This window comes from Panicum virgatum, chromosome 8N (genome assembly GCF_016808335.1).
Source record: "Panicum virgatum strain AP13 chromosome 8N, P.virgatum_v5, whole genome shotgun sequence".
NCBI lineage: Eukaryota > Viridiplantae > Streptophyta > Magnoliopsida > Poales > Poaceae > Panicum > Panicum virgatum.
Genome location: NC_053152.1, coordinates 38,337,911 through 38,360,340, shown reverse-complemented (window position 1 = coordinate 38,360,340; position 22,430 = coordinate 38,337,911). Strand labels below are relative to the sequence as shown.

The 22,430-nt window shown below is 43.1% G+C and overlaps 1 protein-coding gene across 2 annotated transcripts; it reads right to left on the bottom strand.

Annotated features, from left to right (window-relative positions):
* Positions 1-14,974: 14,974 nt before the first annotated feature.
* On the bottom strand, positions 14,975-20,962 carry LOC120685550 (probable protein S-acyltransferase 23). 2 transcript variants are annotated; one of them, XM_039967543.1, is made up of 13 exons: positions 20,517-20,962; positions 20,227-20,367; positions 19,337-19,449; positions 18,628-18,707; positions 18,183-18,346; positions 17,827-17,956; positions 17,645-17,744; positions 17,343-17,364; positions 16,958-17,035; positions 16,637-16,735; positions 16,202-16,280; positions 15,973-16,121; positions 14,975-15,624 (listed from the first exon to the last, which is right to left on the bottom strand). In XM_039967543.1, exons 1-13 carry the CDS (start codon positions 20,793-20,795, stop codon positions 15,430-15,432), a joined length of 1,629 nt encoding a protein of 542 aa, XP_039823477.1. In that variant the 5' UTR covers positions 20,796-20,962; the 3' UTR covers positions 14,975-15,429. The 2 variants fall into 2 exon arrangements, with proteins under 2 accessions (XP_039823477.1, XP_039823476.1); XM_039967542.1 differs by having other exon boundaries at positions 17,316-17,364; positions 20,517-20,958.
* Between the last annotated feature and the right edge of the window lie 1,468 nt (positions 20,963-22,430).

Sequence of the window (22,430 nt, the reverse complement as noted above, 5' to 3'; positions counted from 1 at the left end):
TTTGCAGCCAGTTATAATGCCTTTTTCAATGACACTGCAATGGGTGAGCCTGAAGAAGATACTGAAGGATACGTTGTAGAAGATGATCTTGGTCAGATGTTGCGCGAAGCTGAGGAAGTTTGCCAAACAAAAAAGGAATCGAGAGATCTGAAGTGTATGTTGGAGGACTACAGAACATTGTTGTACCCAGATTGCAAACAAGGCCAAAAGAAGTTGGGTACCATAATCGAATTGTTGAAATAGAAGGCATCAAATGGTTTGTCTGACAAGGGATTCGAGGAGTTGCTGAAACTTATAAAAAACTTACTCCCTGAGGGTAACACCTTGCCGGAGACAACATACGAGGCAAAAAAAGTTGTTTGTCCTTTAGGATTAGAGGCACAGAAGATACATGCTTGTCCTAATGACTACATCCTATATCGAGGTGAGTATAAAAATTTGGATTCATGCCCTGTATGCAACGCATGCCGGTATAAGATCCCTCGAGATGATCCAAGCGACGTTGAGGGGATGCGTGTCAAGAAGAGGGTGCCTGCCAAGGTGATGTGGTATTTCCCTCTAATACCACGTCTGAAACGTTTGTTCATGAACAAAACGAATGCTAAATTGATGCGATGGCACAAAGAAGAACGTAAGCAAGACAATATGTTGAGACACTCGGTGATGGGTCGCAGTGGAGAAAAGTGGACAGAACATTCCCAACATTTGCAAATGATGCGAGGAATATAAGGTTCGGCTTAAGTACGGATGGCATGAATCCTTTCGGTGAGCAGAGCAGTCGCCATAGTACCTTGTCTGTGACACTCTATATATACAACCTTCCTCCCTGGTTGTGTATGAAGCGGAAATTCATTATGATGCCGGTGTTTATCCCCGGCCCGAAGCAACCCGGTAACGATATAGATGTGTATCTGAAACCACTGATTGAGGATCTTCTATTGTTGTGGAAAGAGGAGGGTGTTCGTATGTGGGATGCGCATACAGAGGAATATTTTAACCTTCGTGCATTGCTTTTCGTAACCACCAACGATTGGCCAGCACTAAGCAACCTCTCCGGACATTCCAATAAGGGTTATAGGGCATGCACCCATTGTTTAGAAGAAACTGACAGCACGTACCTCAAGCACTATAGTAAGATCATGTATATGGGTCATCGTCGATTTCTTCCAATCAAGCACCCATTAAGGAGGAGGCATGCTCACTATGATGGAAAGGCAGATCATCGTACCAAGCCTAGGCACCATTGTAGGAAAATGGTGTTTGAAATGGTCAAAGATATAAAAGTAGTATTCGGAAAAGGACCCGGCAGCAGATCAGTGCAGAGTGATGATGGACGTGCACCTATGTGGAAGAAGAAGAATATTTTTTGGGAGTTACCTTATCGGGAAGTTTTAGACGTCCACCACGCAATTGATGTGATGCACCTAACAAAGAATCTTTGTGTGAACCTTCTAGGCTTCCTTGGTGTCTATGGTAAGCCAAAGGATACATTGGAAGCGCGGCAAGATCTTTAACGTATGAAACAATGGGCCGCCCTACATCCAGAAAAAAGGGATAAAGGACGTCATTACCTAGGTCCTGCGTGCTACACTCTTAGTAAGGAAGAGAAGCAAAGTATGTTCGACTGTTTGAATAGTATCAAGATCCCATCAGACTACTCTTCGAATATAAAGAGGCTACTGAACTTGAAAGAGAAGAAATTCGCACACGTAAAGTCCCATGAATGTCATGTGTTGATGACGCAATTGATTCTAGTTGCACTTAGAGGTATTCTACCAGCTAATGTTCGAGCAACAATCACAAAGCTATGCGCCTTTCTCAACATAATTTCTCAGAAGGAAATCGATCCATCGAGTTTAAGCAGGCTACAAGAGGATGTTGTCCAAAGTTTAGTCAGTCTTGAAATGATATTTCCTTCATCATTCTTCAATATTATGACGCATCTTCTAGTTCACCTGGTCAAAGAGATTGGTATTCTCGGTCATGTTTTCCTTCATAATATGTTCCCTTTTAACGATATTTTACAGTCCTAAAGAAATACGTTCGTAATCGGGCTCGTCCAGAAGGAAGCATTGCGAAGGATTACGTCACAGAGGAGGTCATTGAGTTTTGTGTTGACTATGTGGAAGAACTCTGCCCAATTGGAATTCCAGTATCACGTCATGAGGGGCGGCTGATTGGAAAGGGCACACTTGGAAGAAAATCAGTAAATGTCATTGATCATGCCACATTTAGCAAAGCACATCTCACAGTTCTGCAACAATCAGCCTTGGTGGCTCCATACATGGAGGAGCACATGCAAATTGTGCGAAGCATGTACCCTTTGAAGTCTAAGACATGGATTACAAAACATCATAAAGATACATTCGCCACCTGGTTGTAGAAGGAAGTCATGGCCAACGATCAAATTCATGAGCAGCTAGCTTGGCTGGCCAGGGGTCCGGCAAATTCAATCCTGATGTACCAAGGATATGAAATTAGTAGTTATATATTTTATACAAGAGCCCAAGATAACAAGAGCACCAATCAAAATAGTGGTGTCCGTATAGATGCCACTGACTTTAGTGGCCAAACGAACTCATATTTTGGTTACATTGAAGAGATCTGGGAACTCGACTATGGGCCGTTGAAGATCCCTCTATTTCGTTGCCAATGGGTTAAACTCACAGGAAAAGGTGTCGATATCGATGAGCACAGAATGACAACGGTAGACCTCAAAAAAGAGCTTGGCTATCGAGACGAACCATTCGTCCTAGCTAAAGATGTCACCCAAGTTTTCTATGTGCAGGACATGTCTAGCAAACCGAAAAAGGATGAGTCTAGAAATAAATCAAGTTTTGTAGGTGCGGAAGATGAGCCAAAGCACCACATAGTTCTGGCAGGCAAAAGAAAAATTGTAGGAGTCGACGATGTCACAGATGAAGAAGAATACAACAAGGTCGAAGACATGACTCCGTTCGCAGTGGATGTTGACACAAGTGTTCTTTTAGCCCAAGAGGAGGCTCCCTACGTATGTCATGATCACAATGAAGGGACGATTGTAAAGCGAACCATCGTTAATATTCTATTAGCTGAATGATTAACTCTTATAATATTTCCTTTGAACATTATCATATTTATTGGGCAATTAACTGATTTACTAGGCATTTATCAGATTTATTATTCAATTAACTAATTTATTAGACGATTAAATGATTTATTAGGCTATTAATGTAATTATTAGGCAATTAACTTATTTACTAGGCATTATATGATTTATTATTCAATTAACTAATTTATTAGATGATTAAATGATTTATTAGGCTATTAATGTAATTATTGGACCATTAATTGATTTACTAAGCATTTATCGAATTTATTAGTCAATTAACTAATTTATTGGGCTATTAATAAGTCAATTAACTAATTTGTTGGGCCATTAACTCATTCACACACACAATAATTGATTTATTAGGTACAATATTTTTTTCAAATATCATGAAGCAATATTTGATTTATTGGGCAATTAACAGATTTATTAGACAACTAACAGATTTATTAGAGAACCATTAAAGGGAAAAAAAAAGAAACAGAAAAACCTTAGGTACCGGGTCGAAATATGAACCGGTACTTAAGGCTGCCTAGCCCAAAAAAAAGGGGTTGAGGAGTTTCAAACCATGGCCGTGGCGAACAAAATACCCAGAGTTACCATTGTGCTATCGAGTAATTTCAGTTAGATTGTCGCCAACAAGCGGGAAAAGCAAATGTCGTGAAAGCCTTAGGCACCGGTTTTCGTTCCCCACTCGGTGCCAAAGGGGAATTTCAGTTTCCGCCCGTTGGGCACCTAAGCCACCGGGTGGGACGTCACCCGGTACCTAAGGCATTCCTTAGGCACCGGTTGGATACCCAACCGGTACCTAAGGAATGCCTTAGGTACCGGGTGACTTTATTACCCGGTGCCAAAGGCTTCCACCATATAAGCACCGGCCCTCTCCATCTTCCTCCACTCGCCGCCCCTGCTCGATCAATCGTCGCCGCCGCCTCGACCAGCTCGATCAATCGTCGCCGCCGCCTCGACCAGCTCGACCCCATCGTCCCTGCACCGCCCTCTGCTCCGGCCTTCTCCACCCCGTCGTCCCTGTGCCGCCCTCTGCTCCGGCCTGGCACCTCGAACTCTGCGCGCCGGCCGGTGCTCTGCCTCCGCCGCGGTAGCGCGGCCGCCCGCCGCCGGCCTCGACGCCCTCTGCGCCGTGTCCTGACCTCCTCGATGCCCCGCGCCACGTCCCCGACGTCCTCCGCGCCCTACGCGCCGCGTCCCCGACCTACTCGACGTACGCCGACGCCGACGCCACCCCGGCATGAAGGAAACTGCTATCAGCGAATTCTAACCTATATTCCTCATGAAGAAAATCAACAGGAACATCGTGCCTTTGAAGTTGAAGCTACCTCAGAGTTCTCCAGATGCTCAGTGGGGAAATGAAGCCCAGTGGAACAGTTCTCAAGCACCTCCGGACTCTTCAGCCATGATTTGTGAGCCTTCGCCACCGGAGCCACGTGCGCCGCCACCCTACCACCTCGATCGACCTCCGCACACGCGTCCCCTCCGGCCCGCTCCCTCGAACTTCGCGGCCACCATCAGCTCCGCCTCCCCCACGGTGCGGCGCATCCGGCCGGCGCCCCCTCCCCCGCCGGCCGGCCCTTGTCTTTTTTTAATAGTTACATTAGAATTTTTTCCTTAGCTTTTAGGTAAAACAATTACTGTCATTTTAAAGTTTTTTAGCTTATATATATACACTTGAATTTAGTTTTATTGTTAAGTAGATAGTTTAGTTTTATTTAGTTTAAAATTTAATTGTTTTAGTGATTACTAGATAGTTTAGTTTTATTTAGTTTAAAATTTAATTGTTTTAGTGATAACTAGATAGTATAGTTTTATTTAGTTTAAAATTTAATTGTTTTAGTGATAAATAGATAGTATATAATTTATGTATATTAGTTTCATGTATAATTAGTTTGTTATGTATATGTATATACTATATAATGTATAATTAGATAGAATTTAAATAATTTTTGTATAATTATTTTGTATTATATATGTATATATGTATATAGTATATAATTTTAGAGAATTTTAGAGAATTTCATGTATAATTTTAGAGAATTTTAGAGAATTTTCATGTATAATTTTTTTACAATGTATAATGTATAATGACGGATAGTAATGACGACGAAGACGAGTAATGGCGACGCATGTCAATTTTATTACTTTTTCTTTACATGTGTAATTTAGATGTATTTGTATTGCATGTGTAATTTAGATTGAGTTAAATTAATTCTCGAGTTCGAACCCGTCCGTATTCACTCTCTAACTCACTAACGCATTCGCCGTCCCTCGACCCTCGACCTCATTCCTCGACCCCGTTCGTACCACAATTGTATAAACTATCGACCGTCGACCCTCGAATACACACACTCACACTAACACACACACACTCACTCACTCACACACACTCGCTAACGCATTCGCCGTCCCTCGACCCCGTTTCTCGACCCTGTTCGTACCACAATTATAAAAACTATCGACCGTTGACCCTCGACCCTCGAATACACACACACCCACACTAACACACACACACACTCACTCACTCACTCACTCACACACACTCACACTGACTCACACACACACTCACACTGACTCACACACACACTTACTCTCTCTCTCTCTCCTGCTTCATTTAAGGATGGACACATACTCTAACACATTTTTACGATTTCAGTTAAGGATGGACCCCTTCGGTGATGACGAGGCCACCAGGCAATACATGTTGGATGCAATAAACGAAGATATGAGGGCCAACACCACCCAGCCAATCGCTGAAGAAGATGCTCGGACAGATGATTCGTTCCTGAATATGTCTGGAGATGCCGATGAAGAAGAAGATAACTTTGCGCCGCCGCCCAATCAACAGCACATGTTCCAGTACAAATCTTAAAACTATATGCATGGTGACTTCGGTAGATTAGTTTTGCGATTAACATATCTTTTCTATAATTTAGTCGACCTCCGCATCGACTTCGTTGAGCCAGTCAAAAGGGAGACGCCGGCCAACCAAGAAAATGGAGGGAAGACAGGTCATCACAGAAGTGGACGCAGAGGGCTGTCTAAGTGCTCCAGAGGCTGCTAGCACAAAATTTGTCAACCAATGTGCGGTTATTGTTCGGGCAAGAATTCCGATCATCACAAGACTATGGAAAACGAGCAAACCCGAAGAACAGCAACACGTCGTGCCTGCACATCAAAAGAAAATGCTATGGGCAGAACTCTAGGATATGTTCACTCTTCCTGAAGGAGTTGACCAGGAACTTGTGAAGAAATATGTCTTGAAAAAGATGGCCCTTGTCTTTGCAACTTTCAAGAAAAAGTTGTACATCAATCACATCAAGAAGGATAAGGAGCCGAACTGGGACGATCTTCCTCAGGCTAAACCATACTGGGAGGAGTTCAAACAATACAAACTATCAGAGGAAGCCCAAGAAAAATCCGAACAGGCCAAGGTGAATGCAGCAAATAACAAGTACAACCACCACCTTGGGGCTGCCGGGTACAATAAGTCAGTTAAAAAATGGCAGAAGATGGAATAGGACCTTATGGATAAAGGCATCAGGCCGACGACTTGGGATTGGCCGGATAGATCCAAGTGGTGGTTATTTGCTAATGGCGTGATACTAAACCAGTTGGATAGAAGTTTGGTCTTGTCCGAGCATATGCAAGAAGTATCCCGCGATCTAGTCGCTGCAGTAGATGAGGCCCAACAAGGAACATTTCAGCCTCAAAGGGAGAATGATGAGCTGACAAGGGCATTAAAAAATCCGGAACACCCTGGACGAGCCCGCGGCATCGGCGTGGTCCCATGGAAAGTTGCTTGGGCCAGAGATTCCTCTTACAAGACTCACCGAAAGAGCAAAGCCGAACAGGAAGAGAAACTCCGTGCCATACAAGAAGAGATGAATAGGAAGGTTGCGTCCTTGGAATCACAGATGGACACCAGGGTCAATGAGGCAGTGCAGCTAGCTCTGAGCCAAAGGGGCACTGTTGAGTCGCACCCAGATGTTGTGATAAGCCCGGCCTCACAGCGCCGCAGCAGCTGTGTATCCACGGCGGCGCCTGACATACAAGCTGAACAACAACCCCAGATTGAGCCAACGGCGGTAGATGACCAGAGGTATCCAGTCGATGATGTCACCATGCCAACACCGTGTGAGTTTCATGTGCGAGCAAGGAATATGTCCATTTATGTCGCATACGGGTCAGCCCTTCCCCTGAATCCTTCTACTACAATTCATGAAAGGCCGATACCCCCTGGCTACACTTTCGTCACAGTCGAGCATATAGTTGGAAACAATGAGGATCTTGAGCTCGACTTCGTTGGAGGGGATGGAGAGAAGACATTGGGAGACGCACTGCACGGGGTCGTTCTATGGCGCAAGGCCGACATCAAACTTGCTGCAAGCACAACGGCTCCCGTGCAGACCGATTGCCCGTCTCCGCGGCCTCCCTCACCGCCGTCCCCACAACCAGCTCCTTCACCACCGTCTCCGCCGGCGCAAAGGGCCATGAGTACTCCAACTCCTCCTGCACCAGAAAAAGGAAAGAAAAAGACAGCATCCCTCCCAGCGGCTGGACCCTCAAAGAAGAAGCAGAAAACAGTCGAAAGAAAATTGACCTACGAGAAGACCACTGAGGAGTTGGAAGAGGACACTGCTCGATATATAAAAGAATAGTTGAAGCCTAAAGTCCCCCCGCCGAGGAAAAAGGTACCTCTAGAATTAGGGAAAAAATCTTCTCGCAAGCCTAGACAACCCACCACAATCGAAAAGCTTACCCTCGGACTATGAACGTACTCTGACAAAGGCACACAAGGTGAGAAATATGAAGAAAAAATGTGGCAAGATCATTCCTCAGCTTGGCACACAACAAAAAAACTCTAGCCCCTCCGGGTGCCAGGGTTGCCACTCCTACACCCGACGGACGTACAACTCCAGGCGGACCTACAGGCCGCGATATTTCTTTCTGAAACTGGATTAACGCTAGAGGAGGCAACGGAGCAAGTGGAGGCGGAAATCCTTGTCACTCCCGTTCTTACTCCATTCCAGCATGAAAAACCTTTTGTCACTGAGGAAGAGGAGAAAAGTCTAGGCACGCAGATATTCAATTTGCATAGATGGTACCTGCAAATGTTAAATGACGAAGGGAAAATGTTTGGAGTCAAGTATCGTGACCATGATTTCTTCCGCGGGGAGGACGATTTCTGGGTGTACTTCGAAAATTTATATCACATTTACCATCGACAAGCCCTCGATGTCTCTATCATCACCATTTGGGTTTTGTAAGTATCCTACATTAATACTTTTTGTTAACAAGAACATAATTATATGTGTGCATTATAAAATTTCTATTGTATCGTTTAGACATGAGACCCAAAGAAGCCGAAAACATGGATGGCACCATCAGATCGACTTCATGTCTCCTTTGCTAGTCAACCAGAAAGTGCTCAACGAAAATTACAAGGAAACGTGCCAAAACATGTATGATTCGTTGACTAGGAAAAATTACAAATCCTATATATTCATACCATACAACTTTGGGTAAGCCATGGTCGACTCAATTCTCTGTTATATTACTAAATAAATACTAAGTTGTCTAATGCATATATGTATATATCCTATCTATATCTGCAGTTATCATTGGATTAGAGACCGGCAATCTTATAGTCTTTGACTCAATGAGAAATCTAAAGTCCGCAATCCAACATATCATAGACCCCTTGAACAGGTAAGTTCAGTTTGCACAATCAGATCCTTTTTCTGTTAATAACAATTCCTGAATATCAAACATAACTTTGAGCGCAGGGTTTGGAAAAAATTTGTGAAAAATAACAAAGGACGTGGTCAATGGAGGCCCGAACTAAACGTTAACATGGATTATCCGGTATGTTGATTCATAAAGATTTATCTAGTTAAGAATATAATCCCAAATTATTCTAAATTGAGTAATTTATTTGTTTCTCCTTAAGTGTGCGAGACAACAACAAGGAACTGATTGGTGCGGGTACTACGTATGCGACTACTTGCACATCATGACTCCATGCGGGAAGACTACTGATGAGGACATGAGTGTACGTCCAAACCGTTCACTAGTACATTTTCATAATTACACTAACATACATGATGTTAATCTTTTTTTCCTAAATGATAGATGTCTCAATTGGGGGATGAATGTTACTCTACTGATCGAATCAACGCCGTGTGCGAGCAGCTCGCCAGATTCATTTTGAACGAGATCATGGATCCTAGAGGCGAGTTCTACCACGACGGTCACATCCATAGAGCTCCTGAGGTGACCAGTAGTTGGACTACAAACATGACTTGTACATTTGTAAATATTTCTAAACGTGATGCCTTGTTGTTTGTACATTTGTAAATATATTAGCTGATCTAATTAGCTTAATTATATGCTCGCATTTCACTTTTAGTTAATTTCAAATATTATCTGAAAACGAACACGAACGACCAATGAACGTATAGTACTGTAGAGCTCGAGTGCGTTTAGCAATTATAAAAGAATAAACAGTAATAAATATAACAAATAAAACTAGATTTGGGAAAAAAAGAGAAAAAGCCATTAGTACTGGTTGGAAAGACCAACCAGTACCACCGGTTAGTCTTTCCAACCGGTACCAATGGAAGTCTAAGGCACCGGTTGAAAAATCTGGTGTCTTAAGGCGAAGCCATTGGTCTCGATTTGCGGGAACCGGTTGGAAAACCGGTGCCTAAGTTTTTTTTCCAACCGGTTCCCATAGCCTGTTTTCTAGTAGTGATTATTGTCTTACTGGAAACAAAATTGAACAAGGGGGTGGGATGGGGTGGCGGGTTGAACTTGAAGGGAATAATATGAACATGGCGCTACAGAGAGCAAAGGGTGCAGTGGACACGCAAGACGCTTAGCACAGTTCTTTCCGTCATTGTCATAGAGTTTTCTTAGACTAATCCTAATATGGTGGATACCATAAAAACGTGAAAGCTAGTATATAATGTGCGCAAAGGTCGATTGAGTTATTGATGTAGTGTTATATATATGCTAACTAGGAAAAAATACTATTATTATCATAGACCATGAAGATACGCTATTGTCCTAATATTACCATTTTGGAGGTGATGGAGGGAATTAAGATGGGAATTTTTTTTTGTATCCGTCCCTTGTTTGGTTCGTGAAGGGAATTAATATGCAGAGTTTTTGAGGGAATTAATCTCCATTAATAGTTTTATGAGTGGGCATCTCCAAGAGCTCTTTATCCCTCCTCCGGTCCTCCCCATTTTTTTTTTGAAAAAGAGATAAAAAACAGTCTCCAATAGTACTCTATCCCAACTCCCCATCGCCTAACAATTGCCATATTGCCTATCATTGTGAGTAAAAATGCGCACCATCTGCTGACTCCCGCAGGCGTTTTTTTTTTCCGGCGCCGCCTCCTTCGCGCCATCGTCTGGTGACTCCCGATCGACTCCCGCGGGCGTTTTTTTTTTCGGCGCCGCCTCCTTGGCGCCATCGTCCGCCGCCGTCTCAGGTACGATCCACACCCCGCCGTCGCCATGCATCGGCCGCCATGCTGTGACCGCCCTGCCCCTCGATAAAAAATTGGGAACTATTGGAGTTCAACTTTTTTTTGTTTGCTTCTCCATAGTTATTTAGGGAGTTGGCAAACTACAAATATGGAGAAGAAATTATTAGGACCTCTTACCATATATATACCCCCTATATATGTCTAAACTTTCATTTGCTCCTACCAACTATCTCCAAATAAACACATACTAACAATATCATAGCTGCCAAATATAAATTGGCAGATGGCAAACAGGACCGTGCATTGCACAGAAGAGGAATGAGATAGTTTAACACGGCCGCTTGGTCGCCTCTAAACTCTTGCCAGAAGCCCAGAACCCTTGTTAGAACGAGACAGCGCTTAACACAAAGGAAGCCAGGGTTCCAACATACGCTTGGCATCATTCATGAACTTAATTATTTTGAAATAAAGGCATACATCATGGGTATGATTCTGCATCAAACAAATGGATGCGGTCACAGTGCCGGGTGCATGCAGCAGCACTCGCGCCTCGAGCGGCAGTAAGCACGTTCTGTCGGGAAGTCATTTTTCGCACACAAACTTTCGCAATCCCTAGGCCTCCTGCACGCCGGCTCGTCCCTTCTGATTTCGAAGCACCTGAACGACGGCGGCGGTGGCGATGGCCGCGGCGGCGAGCATCTGCCCCTGGAGCCTGCACAACACGTAATAAAATAAAATAAATCAAATAAGGATGGTTTGTCGTTGACTTGTTAATATGAACACGTGCCCAAAATATAAATTGCAAAAAAAAAAGGAGGAGTGTTTACATCCGCCCCCAGCTTCGGTGGTGGAGATGATGGCAAGAGCCAAGAAAACAGCGGCGGTCAGGTACATGATCCTGATCGCCATGAGGAAGAGGATGCTACCCTTTGTTTTTTTTTAAGGTGAGGAAGGGAATGTATTCATTCTCTGTTTCCCCTGCCTTATATAGAAGCACATACGACCCACACCAATATATAATATAAAGTTGCAAACAAATATATAAATTAACCATATAATATCTTGATATTTCTCTATATATCCATGTCTATATCTCTATATGGCCTTAAGTTTGGGTGGCATCGTTATCAAGGGGTGGAGCCAGACAAGAATCATCGGGGTCGGCTTCATTAAACGCCGGGGTCTGTTATATGGACGAACAATATTTTCCATTGGATTTAGCGAAATTTATCAGGGTCGGGTGACCCAGTTTTATAAGGCAGCTTCGTCGTCCTTGTAATTCTGTTACGTGGACAAACTTTGACACAGTTATTTTACGCTGAAGAATCTCTAGCACCTCACCATTCGCACTTCCCAATAACACTACCAGAATCCGGCTCTTTGCTGTGTGCCCGGTAGTTTGCCGTGTGCTTTTTATCAGGCACACGGCAAAAAGGTCGTTTGCCATGTGCACACACGACAAAGATTTGGCAAATTCATCCTTTGCCGTATGTTTTATTTTGGCACGCGGCAAAGTAATAATTTTTTCTCCTCTCATCTCGAAATTTTTTATGCTCTTCACATACAACAATTTGATACTCCATGCTAAAACTTGGTAAATTTTTGTATTTAAGTGCTATATTTAACTAATTAATTGCATTTCAAGCAATTTTTGAATCAAGACAAATTTGAACTGCAAGTGATTCAAATAATAGAATAAAATGAGTAAAAAATGATATTCATGTTATTTAACTTAGTTTGAGGCCTTACCCATCAAATGAAAAGAATTTTTGAACATCTTGTCCAGAAAACATGACCATGAATGTGTGTTCGAATGATTTTAAAATTCTAAAAAGAGCAAATGAAGTCTGAAAATTATGAGATCTGTCAATATCTCATGATATTGTTTGTGGAGGCTGTGGTAAAATTTGAGTGGATATCGCAATTTTCACATACGATGCTTACAGATGGAAACATCTGCGAAGAAGAATCAGAGAGTTGAGAAGGAGGTGGTTAGATTTGGAGTGAAAGTGACGATCGAATTTGGATTTGACTTCAAATTTTTTTGTATAGCCAATAGACAATATAAATTGTTTCATGTAAAATTTTGGTAATTTTTTGGAAATGTTTGATTTTTAATGTATCAAGTGCAACTAAAAAATTTTTATTGACATAAAAAAGTTTGCAGTGTGTTTTTTCGGTGGCACACGGCAAACAAGTCCTCCTTCGCTATGCGTCGTTGATCTCGTGATCGACGGTCGAGATTCACTGACAATTTATTATAAAATCGCCCACTACCCACACCCAAACATTAATCCCCTCCCGCCCCCTTCCTCCTCCCAGCTGCTCCACCGCCTCTCTCCCTCCTCGCCGCCTCCCTCTCTCCCCCTCCATGCCGACACCCTCCTCCCTTGCGCCAAGCCGGTCGGCGCCTCCACTGCCTCCTCTCCCCTCCCCCCCTCCGCTCGCCCTCACCGGTAGTGAGGAGCAGTGGAAGGGCAAGAAGCAGTGGCGGCGCGAGGTCCAATGGCGGCACAGCACTGGGACCCGTCCCTCTGCCGGTGACGCAGCTAACGCGGGCCCCGCCCCTCCTTTGGAGACGCGAGGCAGCGTCGAGGTCGGGGCGGCGGAAACAACTCTAGGAGACAGCGGTGGCTTTGGCTTGGCAAGCTCTGGGCAATGGCCACCAGCTCCGGCGGCGGCGCTCCGGGGCAGCTTGGTGACGGCGCGCAAGGGCGAGGGGCAAGGCGGCGCATCGGCACGAAGAAAGCGCGAAGCGGCTCCCGACGGCAAAGCCGGCGCAGCGCGAGCTTCAGCATGGCCTCCAACCTCCAGGCGGCGGGCGGCGAGCTTCCTCTGCCTTTGGTCGACGGCGCCCAAGCAGGAAGGGTGGTGCGGCGAGCTGCAGTGGGGAGATGAAAAGGAGGTGAGGCGAGGATGGATGTGGTGGCGGGGCCGCGGGCGAGCCGGCAGTAGCGGCGAAAGGTGTGGCTGGGTTATTTTTTATTTTTTTCCAAAAAAAATTCTCGTGGGTCAACGTACTCTTTGCCGTGTGCCCGAGAAATGACCCACGGCAAAGGTCCTTTTTGCCGACGGTTGTATACCGTTAGCGTTTTGGCGTGTTTGACACACGACAAACACTTTGTCGTGTGATTTTGGATCTTTACGGTATGTCTTTGGCACTCGGCAAAGCGTGTGATTCCCATAGTGTAAGATGTTATTGGGATATTCTAATACCACATTTATAGATTATTAGGAGAGATATCTTGCAGAGGAAAGTTGGATGAAATATTAGAATAAATCAATTTAATTATTAGGAAAATGAGATATATTAGAGAATTGCTGAAGCACATTTTTTCTTGATAATAGTAGTTTACTGAGAAAATGAGGACTGCTATGAATGGTGTAAGTAGTTGTGTCATCCGGTCCTTGTGGGTCCTGAGCAATCTAAACATGGTGATAATCGAGCAACGCTAGAAGCCTAAGGCCCCATTTAGTTTTCAATTTTTTTTCAAAATTTTTCTTGCACTATAGTAACTTCGAACGTTTGACTACTAATTAGAAATACTAAATGTGGATAACTGACAAAACCCATTCCATAATCCCGAGTGAAATCGCGAGATAAATCTAATGAACCTAATTATGCAATGATTAGACAATATCGTGCTACAGTAAACAACCTCTAATGACATATTAATTAGGCTTAATAGATTCATCTCACAATTTCTCCTCCATCGATATAATTAGTTTTATAATTAATCTATGTTCAGTACTCCTAATTAGTGTTGTAAAAATGTCCAAAAATTTTTGCTCAAAAATTTTCGGTAACTAAACTGGCCCTAAGGATAGCTACATACATCAACTGGTTTACGAGCATGAGCATCTCCTATAGATTACTCATATCTCATATCCAAAACATATTATCTCTCTCCATTGCCAATAACTACTTTTATGTTTTAGGTAATAGTTGATGCAATAGACTACCAAAATGCAATCATCAAAAATAAGGTAGAGGAAAAGCCCTCTACATTTAGGGGAGAGAGAGATGTGTTTTGGTGATTACCAAAAATTTAATGGAGATTGAATTAGTAATCAATTAGTAATCTACTGAAACCCCTTCATCACCAAAATATTAATTTTTTAATATTAAGAGAGGGATGAGAAATCCGTTGGAGATGAACTGCTCCCTCCGTACAAAAAGGCTGATGCCGACGGTGGCCCTTCCAATTTTTTTTTGGCTCCGGTCCGTTTGGATCAGCCGCCAACAATTGGGGAGCTCCGCGGCCAAGTCGCCAACCGATACCAATCCATGTTATTTTCCTCGCCAACAGCAGGCAAGAAAAACGGGCGCTCGTTTCCTCCGCAAATAAAATAAAAAGCAAACTGGGAACAAAAAATAAAATAAAATAATATGGAACAACTGCATGTTACTTACTGTCCACTGTACTTCGCGACAACAATATGGTACGTATGAGACATCTACCATGTCAAATCACTACAAAGATTCAGAAAAGCCGCATGGACATCTATAGGCACTCACTGAGTCATTCCTCCGAAGACAAATGGCCCCTGCTAGCAAGTGGTGACCACCAAAAAGAAAACATACTGCACACGCCCGCTTGCAAATAATCTACAGAATCAAACAATTCTATGATCGACAGCATTGTCTAAAAACCTGTATGAAGGGGTGCGACCCAAGTTGATCCCTATTCACACCTATTGTCAATCCATGTCTGAACAATCTGGAATATTCTGTGCACTAAGATGAAAGCATAAGCTTTTTTTTTCAGGCTGTTCTTTGGCATATAACATGTGGTGTATAACTTGAACTTAGTTTCCAAGATCAGTAGCTCTAGATTATCTGTACTGTTTGTTGAAGGGTTGGCCATGCAATCTCCTCATCGTTGGTGTATCCATGGACAAGAAAATCAGTGCAGTTCCTCTGGCAACCCCGACTGTATGGATTTCTGAAGCGCCCATCAGGCCCTCGAAGATATGAGTAGCGGGACTTGTTTGCTTGCTCATTAGTTGTGATGTTCCATGCTATCTGCAATAAATAGGCGAAGTATACACATTATAAAATGGACCTAAAGAAATTACATGCTATTTCTACCAAACTGTTGAGTCCAACATAATTGTTAAGTGATATGTGGTTTCACAAAATACAGAAATAATAAAAAAATGTTCTCACATGATTGATAATATAAATAGCAAAGGATTCCAATTGTGTAAGGCACAAAATAAAACCTATGTCGGAAATGCACAAACCATGGGACCATAATTAAATCATACAGCATACAGACAAAAAAGAAACCCCACTATGATAACCAAGGAATGTTTGTTGAAAACATGCAGTTATATACGAACTGGGCGAAAAACCATGCTCACAATTTACCTGTACTACTTGTGCTCCGGTCAGAATAAGAGCTCCTGTTAATAAAAAGACATCCAGAAACATGAATAATACAGCACCAGGATGATTTGTCAGCATGAAGTGTGTCCACGATTCTGAAGATGAGAGTATAATGGGCTCTGTCCAAAGTCCTGGCATTAAATCACCTTGACTTGTTAGTATATTCTTCAAGAGATTTGAAACAAGAAATTTTGTTTACAGATATCCTTACTGTGGAATCCAACGGCAGCACCCAGAAAGGATGTAGCTATCCCCATACAAAGGAACACAAAAAAGTCCCACTTATTTCGCTGCAAGAAAAATATATATCAGGAGTTATATGGAAACCTATCAGAACTGCATTCAGCAAACAACTGAATACAAACATGCAGATGGTTCAGGTGCTAGTCCTATTGCAGTCAGATGTTGCCACAGTTCTTTTAGGTGAATACTGAACATCAAACAACTGTATAGTCCCTTTAGCAACAAGCATCCTATTCTTCCAAAAAGAAAAAATATATCTAATATTAGTCCCTAGTAAGGAAAAAAATTCTTAAAACAACTGGAAGAGCAGAGCAGCTGAACAGGCACTTAAGTTCGCAACAAAAGATAATTCCAGATGTAAAAATTAACGTTAAACACAGAAATATACATATCTGCATCGTACCTTTCCAACACAGTTTGATATCCACGGGCAGTGATGATCAAACTGCTCGACACAATGCTTACATGTTGGACAATGTTTGGACCTCATAGGGCGAATTATCTGGAAGTAAAATTACCCATCAGTAACAACAAGCAGAGTTGGAATTCATAGCCAAAACAAGAGCAGGTAACAAGAGAAGCACATGCATATATGGTTACATCTTCTGCTTCCATAACAAAGTGCCATCTTCACATGATACCCACTAACATAATATTTGATAATAGGTCAAAGAAATCACAGAAATGACAATAAAAAATAGTAATGAAAGGTATTTCCTAATACCTTACAAGTAGGGCATAGCTGAGACCAATTGCCTGTCCAAGTAGAGGAATTGAGAAGATCAATCCCCATAAGTGGTTCCTGTAAATAAAGCACTAATCTCTGTCATACTGACCAAAAAAAAATATCCAAAGGATGCAACTTTGTATAGTTTTACAAACAATGTGATGAATGTTCAGTGTCCAAAATGTTCACTACAGTAACATAGCATGGTACAATGATATCTACTGCAAACTGTAGCATGTGCTAAGTATTCCTTGAAATGATACAGCAAGATTCTATAAATACTGGTGCAAGGGATTTCCTTGAAGTGGATATGTAGAAAATAGTCTTTGAAAAAACAGTGACACAACATTTCTACCTTCGGATCAAGTCGCTTGGTATTTACCTTGATATAGCCAGGATTTTTTCTGTCAAAACAGCAAAAAATCACGGACTTTAATCAGGGAGCAGAAGACAGACAACATGCTGAGAACAAAATAATATGACAATATTATAAAAGTAGATGTTGAGATAAAAACTTTAAAATGGAAATTTCCACACTACCAAGCATGCATGTGATACAAAATCAAATATTTTCCCATGCACTCATCACAAGACCTTTTTAAAACAGTACAGCATCACAAATTATAGCTCATTAATGTACAAAAGACTAAAGTACATAGCACGTCAGACAATTGCAAAAGCTACCTGCTAACTCTGTAGAACTGTACTTGTGAAACAAAGAAAAGTGACACAGCAGCCCAAGACCAAAGACCAGCAGTAGCAGTGATCCTAGAAAAATGAGGTGCTGCAAAGAATCTATAATAAGGTCTGACGATAAACAGAGATCCATAATTTAGCATAAACAAAAGTTCACAAACACCGCTTACCAAATACAATCGAGTTCAGGAAAAGGATGAGGCAGATGACAAGATAAGCAAACAAGAAAGGGGCATATCCAATTTTCCTCGATCTCCCAGGGAAGTACTTGTCTTCAAAGCTTACTTTTGTAGCATTAGACTGCAAGCAGAGAAATGCTTCTGTTAGTAGAGTTGAAAAGTTCAGTACCAAAACACACTAAACAAATATTTGCAGGAACGAATAGGAAAGAGATACAGTGATTCAATACTGTCATTCTTGATGCAGTTGCATATGAGCGAACTGAATAGTGGCATGCAGTAAAATTTCTCAGGCGGATAAAAAGGATAATTCTTATAGGTGTACAAGAATGACAGGAGAAACGTACAAGGATATTGGAAAGATGCCGATGACCTTTTTCTGCTGCGAGTTGAACAGGAGTTAGCCCACCAATATCCTTTAGTGTGAGTTCTTCCTTTGTACCAGCATGTACAAGAACCGTGCAAACCTCCAAATTTCCTCTTATAGCAGCCCAGTGTAAAGGGGTACAACCTGCACAGCATCACAGAAGAGATTAAATATTCACATTCACAATCATTCGTATTTTCAGGGAAAATAATTGATTCACCCTAGATTTTCTTTCAATAAGATTGGAGAAAACTACACACAGTACAAAATATATATTTTTCAAAAATAAATATTTTTTAAAAAAAAACATTCAAGCAGTGAACCCTCCCAAAATACATGTTGCTCCAATTGTTCCTGGCATAAGACAAAGAGGCATATGAAGTAGCCAAAAGATGTAGTTAAATACCACAGAAAAGAGTAGGTACCGTTTTTGTCTTGCCTTACTTGATTAGCATCCATAAACAGAAGTAATCTGATTGTATCTGCATTCCCCTTGTAGGCAGCCCTGTATATGTTATAGAAGATGTAAACTATCCAATGTATGGAAGTCTCAAACAGAAATCAAGTAGAAAAAAAAAGTAAACTAACTTTACTTAACAAACTTCATACTGCTCTAACTTTGGAGGCACTACCATTACTATTGACAATTCAATGATTTGTTGGGTCGAAGACATTGTCAAGTAGGGAGTTTGGCTGGGGCGAACTATCACTACATTTGACAATTCACTGCCACATGATTCTAAGAGAGTGAGAAACAGCTAAAGCAGAGCCAGCAAATGATTTTCTCTACAACATATTACCAGAAAAAGTATGTATCATTTTGAGCTGGCTGGAGCTTTGATACTGCAATCCATTTTTCATCAGAGGTATCATGGTGGATGTTAATTTTCTTCATACCAATTGGCAAACAAAACTTATTAAATATCAAACAACATACACTATGCATGCAGAGAAGTGTATATTATCTGAATGAATCATTTATCTGAGGGAACAATTTGAGGTAAGTTTCGAACAGAATATAGAAAAACGTAATAAAGTATGTATCATCACTTTCCCGATGACAATGGTACGTAAAACCAGGGAAAACATGCATTCAGAAAGTAGAGTATTATACTATTATCAATAATCATGTACCAGTGCAATGCGCTCCTCCCATCATTGTCCGAAGCATCAAAATCTGCACCATACTTTGAGATAATGTGATACAAGAATGCCGTATGGCCATACTGAGCTGCAACATGGACTGCCTGACATAATAATCAAAACGGGGAACAGTCAAACAGAAGATTTCACTTGACGCATACATAGCTAAATATTAAGAGGCACTAGGTTGCATCAAGAAATGATTTTTTTTCCTCATCAGCATTATGAAGTGTGACTCTGAAGGAGAGTTGGTAAGCGCTCCAAAGAAAAGATATCAAGCCTAGACGAAAATCTCCATAAAATTGTGCTATCAATTTGGTCAAACAGCTTGTCCAATGAAGCACGTAAGGCTTGCCTAGCAGCACACAACATAATTAAGCTTTAATAGATCTTGTTGCCAACGATTTGTTGTTTGCAAAAACAAAATCGCCCTAGCATGAAATCTGTCTGCTACCTCACCCTTTTCCAAGCAACAGTGCTTGGGTAGAATCAACGGGCAAATGTACTTTTCTAATCTAAAACAGAACAACTGTGACAGAATTCTAGACTGCCAACCCAACTCCTAACTATGTAGTACAAAAATGTAGTCAATTCACATGAATGTTGACAATGCAGGTTTTTCAGATGATTAGACCCATACAGCTGACCTGGCAAACCAGCCAATAATCAGCACAGATTCTACGCAATTGAACGGCCAAACAAATGCTCCGGACAACAAAAATCACCCCACAGACTATAGCTAAGGCAAAATCAGCCTCATCGTCTCCTCAGTTCCTCACCAATCAGATACTAGACCCAGCAGCCAAGCAAGCAAAGGGGCAACAAACAGGACAGGAACCCCCGAACTGCACATCCACACAGACACACAGGCGCCGCATTACCCGGTAGCCGTTGACGTCGGCGGCCTCGACCCTCGCGCCGTGCTCCACGAGCACGTCGGCCACGGACGTGGACCCGCGCACCGCCGCCCAGTGCAACGCCGTCTGCTGCGCGTGGTCCGTCGCGTTCACGTCGGCCCCGTGCTGCAGGCACCAGACAGAATCCCGTCAGCGAAGCGAGGTGGCAGCGGAGCTCGAATCGCTCGAATCGAAGCCCCCCCGAAACAAGCGAGCGAGCAGAGCAGCGGCGATGCCGGGGCGGAGGAGAGATAGAAATAGAATCCGGAGGCGACCTCGATGAGGTAGAGCGCGACGTGGGGGTAGTTGTTGAGCGCGGCCCACTGGAGCGCGTGGTAGCCGTTGGCGTCGGGCTCCCGGAGCGCGGCGGCGGCGCCCCCGCGCTCTACGAAGCCCCGCAGCCGCTCGAGGTCCCCGTACGCGGCCGCCGAGTACACGTCCACCACGGGGTCGGGCTCCGCCGCCGCCGCAGCCCCGCCCTGCCTCCGCCGTCCCTTCTCCTCCTGCCCCCCATCCCGCCTCGCGCCGTCGGACACCACCTCGATCTCCGCCATGGCGGCCGCCGGGAGGGAGCGAAAGGGAGGGGGGAGAGGAGCTAGGGCTGGAGCCGCGGATTCCTTCGAGGCGACGCGAGCGCGGTGGGGGAGGTGGTGGTGGTGGCCAACAAGGGGGCTGACGCGGGGCGGAGGATTTGGGTTGGAACGGCGACGACCGACAGGGCGGGCGGGCGGGCTCCGCGACAGCCGGCGGTGGCGTCCGGGTCCGGAATCGCGGACTGGTTGGGTGGGGGAGGAGGGCGAGAGGTCAGAGGAGTGGCGGGGGCACGTGAGGGGTGGTGGCGTGGTGCCAGCCGTCGGATGATGGATCGGACGGCTAGGGGTGCTCTCAGACTGAGGTCGGATGGAATGGAAGAGCGAGGGCCAGCTTTGTTGGGCTCGTGTTTCGGCTGGATATGCCTGGATCAAAATGACGTACGCACACACAAACATTGCAGCCGGCACCCGTCACAAGCGGCGTCAAGAAACTTGGTGCTTACTAATGGCTCTGTTGAGCTGGCTTATCAGCTAGCTAACTAGCAGTGATTTTTTCTCTCACCAAATAAACATAAACCAACAGACAACCAACAATACTTTTTTATGACAAAAAATCAATTACAGTCAGCCAAACAGAACAAATATCTTGCAACATTATGCATCATGTCGCATATATACCATCTATTACCAGTGGCGGATCCAGGATTCATAGATATGGGGGCTGACATCTTTCTTCCTCCTCAAGCACCCCCTCTCCTTCTTTCGTCTCTTCTTCTCTTCTTCTTCCCCTCATTCCTCCCCTATTTTTCCTTGATGTACAAGCACTTAGGGGGCTGGCGCACCCCCAGCCTCCACGCTAGATCCGCCCCTGTCTATTACTGCTCAAGACTAAGAATATAAAATAGATCGGGGCTCATCTTTCCCATGATCTTCGTTCCTTTTTCTCTTGTCCTCGTCGTCGTCTCTCACTTTTCCTTTCACTTTACCCATAACTAAAATTTGTCACAAGACAAGCTCAAAGAACTCATAAAAAGATTATCATAACGATAGACAAAAATCCTTCTTCATGCCTGCTCCTATCGTGGAGGGTTTCATAAACTTATATGGGGAGGGAGACTGCAGCTCCTTTACCTTACACTGGATTCAGCCCTGAAAGTAGGGTAAAAAAAGATTTAACATACATTGGATTCAACCTTGAAGGAACCGGACTTTAAATGCATTGTAAACAACTATTTTCTCCTCAATACAAAGATGCACAGCTCTCTTGTACTCCCTCCGTATTAATAAAGAAAATTAAATAGCGACACGGTCTCTAAAACACAACTGTGACTTCTTACTTTTAAAAAAATATTTATAGAAAAATGATATACGTAAACTTTTATGAAAATATTTTTCAAGACAAATCTATTCATATAATTTTCATATTTGTAAACTCAACAACTTAAAAGTTATTAATGATTTATATTCCCAATATTTGACCCAAACCTTGTCCAAAACGACTTTCTTTACCAATACGGAGAGAGTATATTCTTGAAAAAAGCACATATGCTGCTTGATGCCAAGGGACCCTCCTCCTCCTCCTCCTCTACATTTGCCTTTATTTTCCTTTGTTTCTTTCTTCTTATTCTTCGTCTTCCTTCAAATTTTCCTTCACCA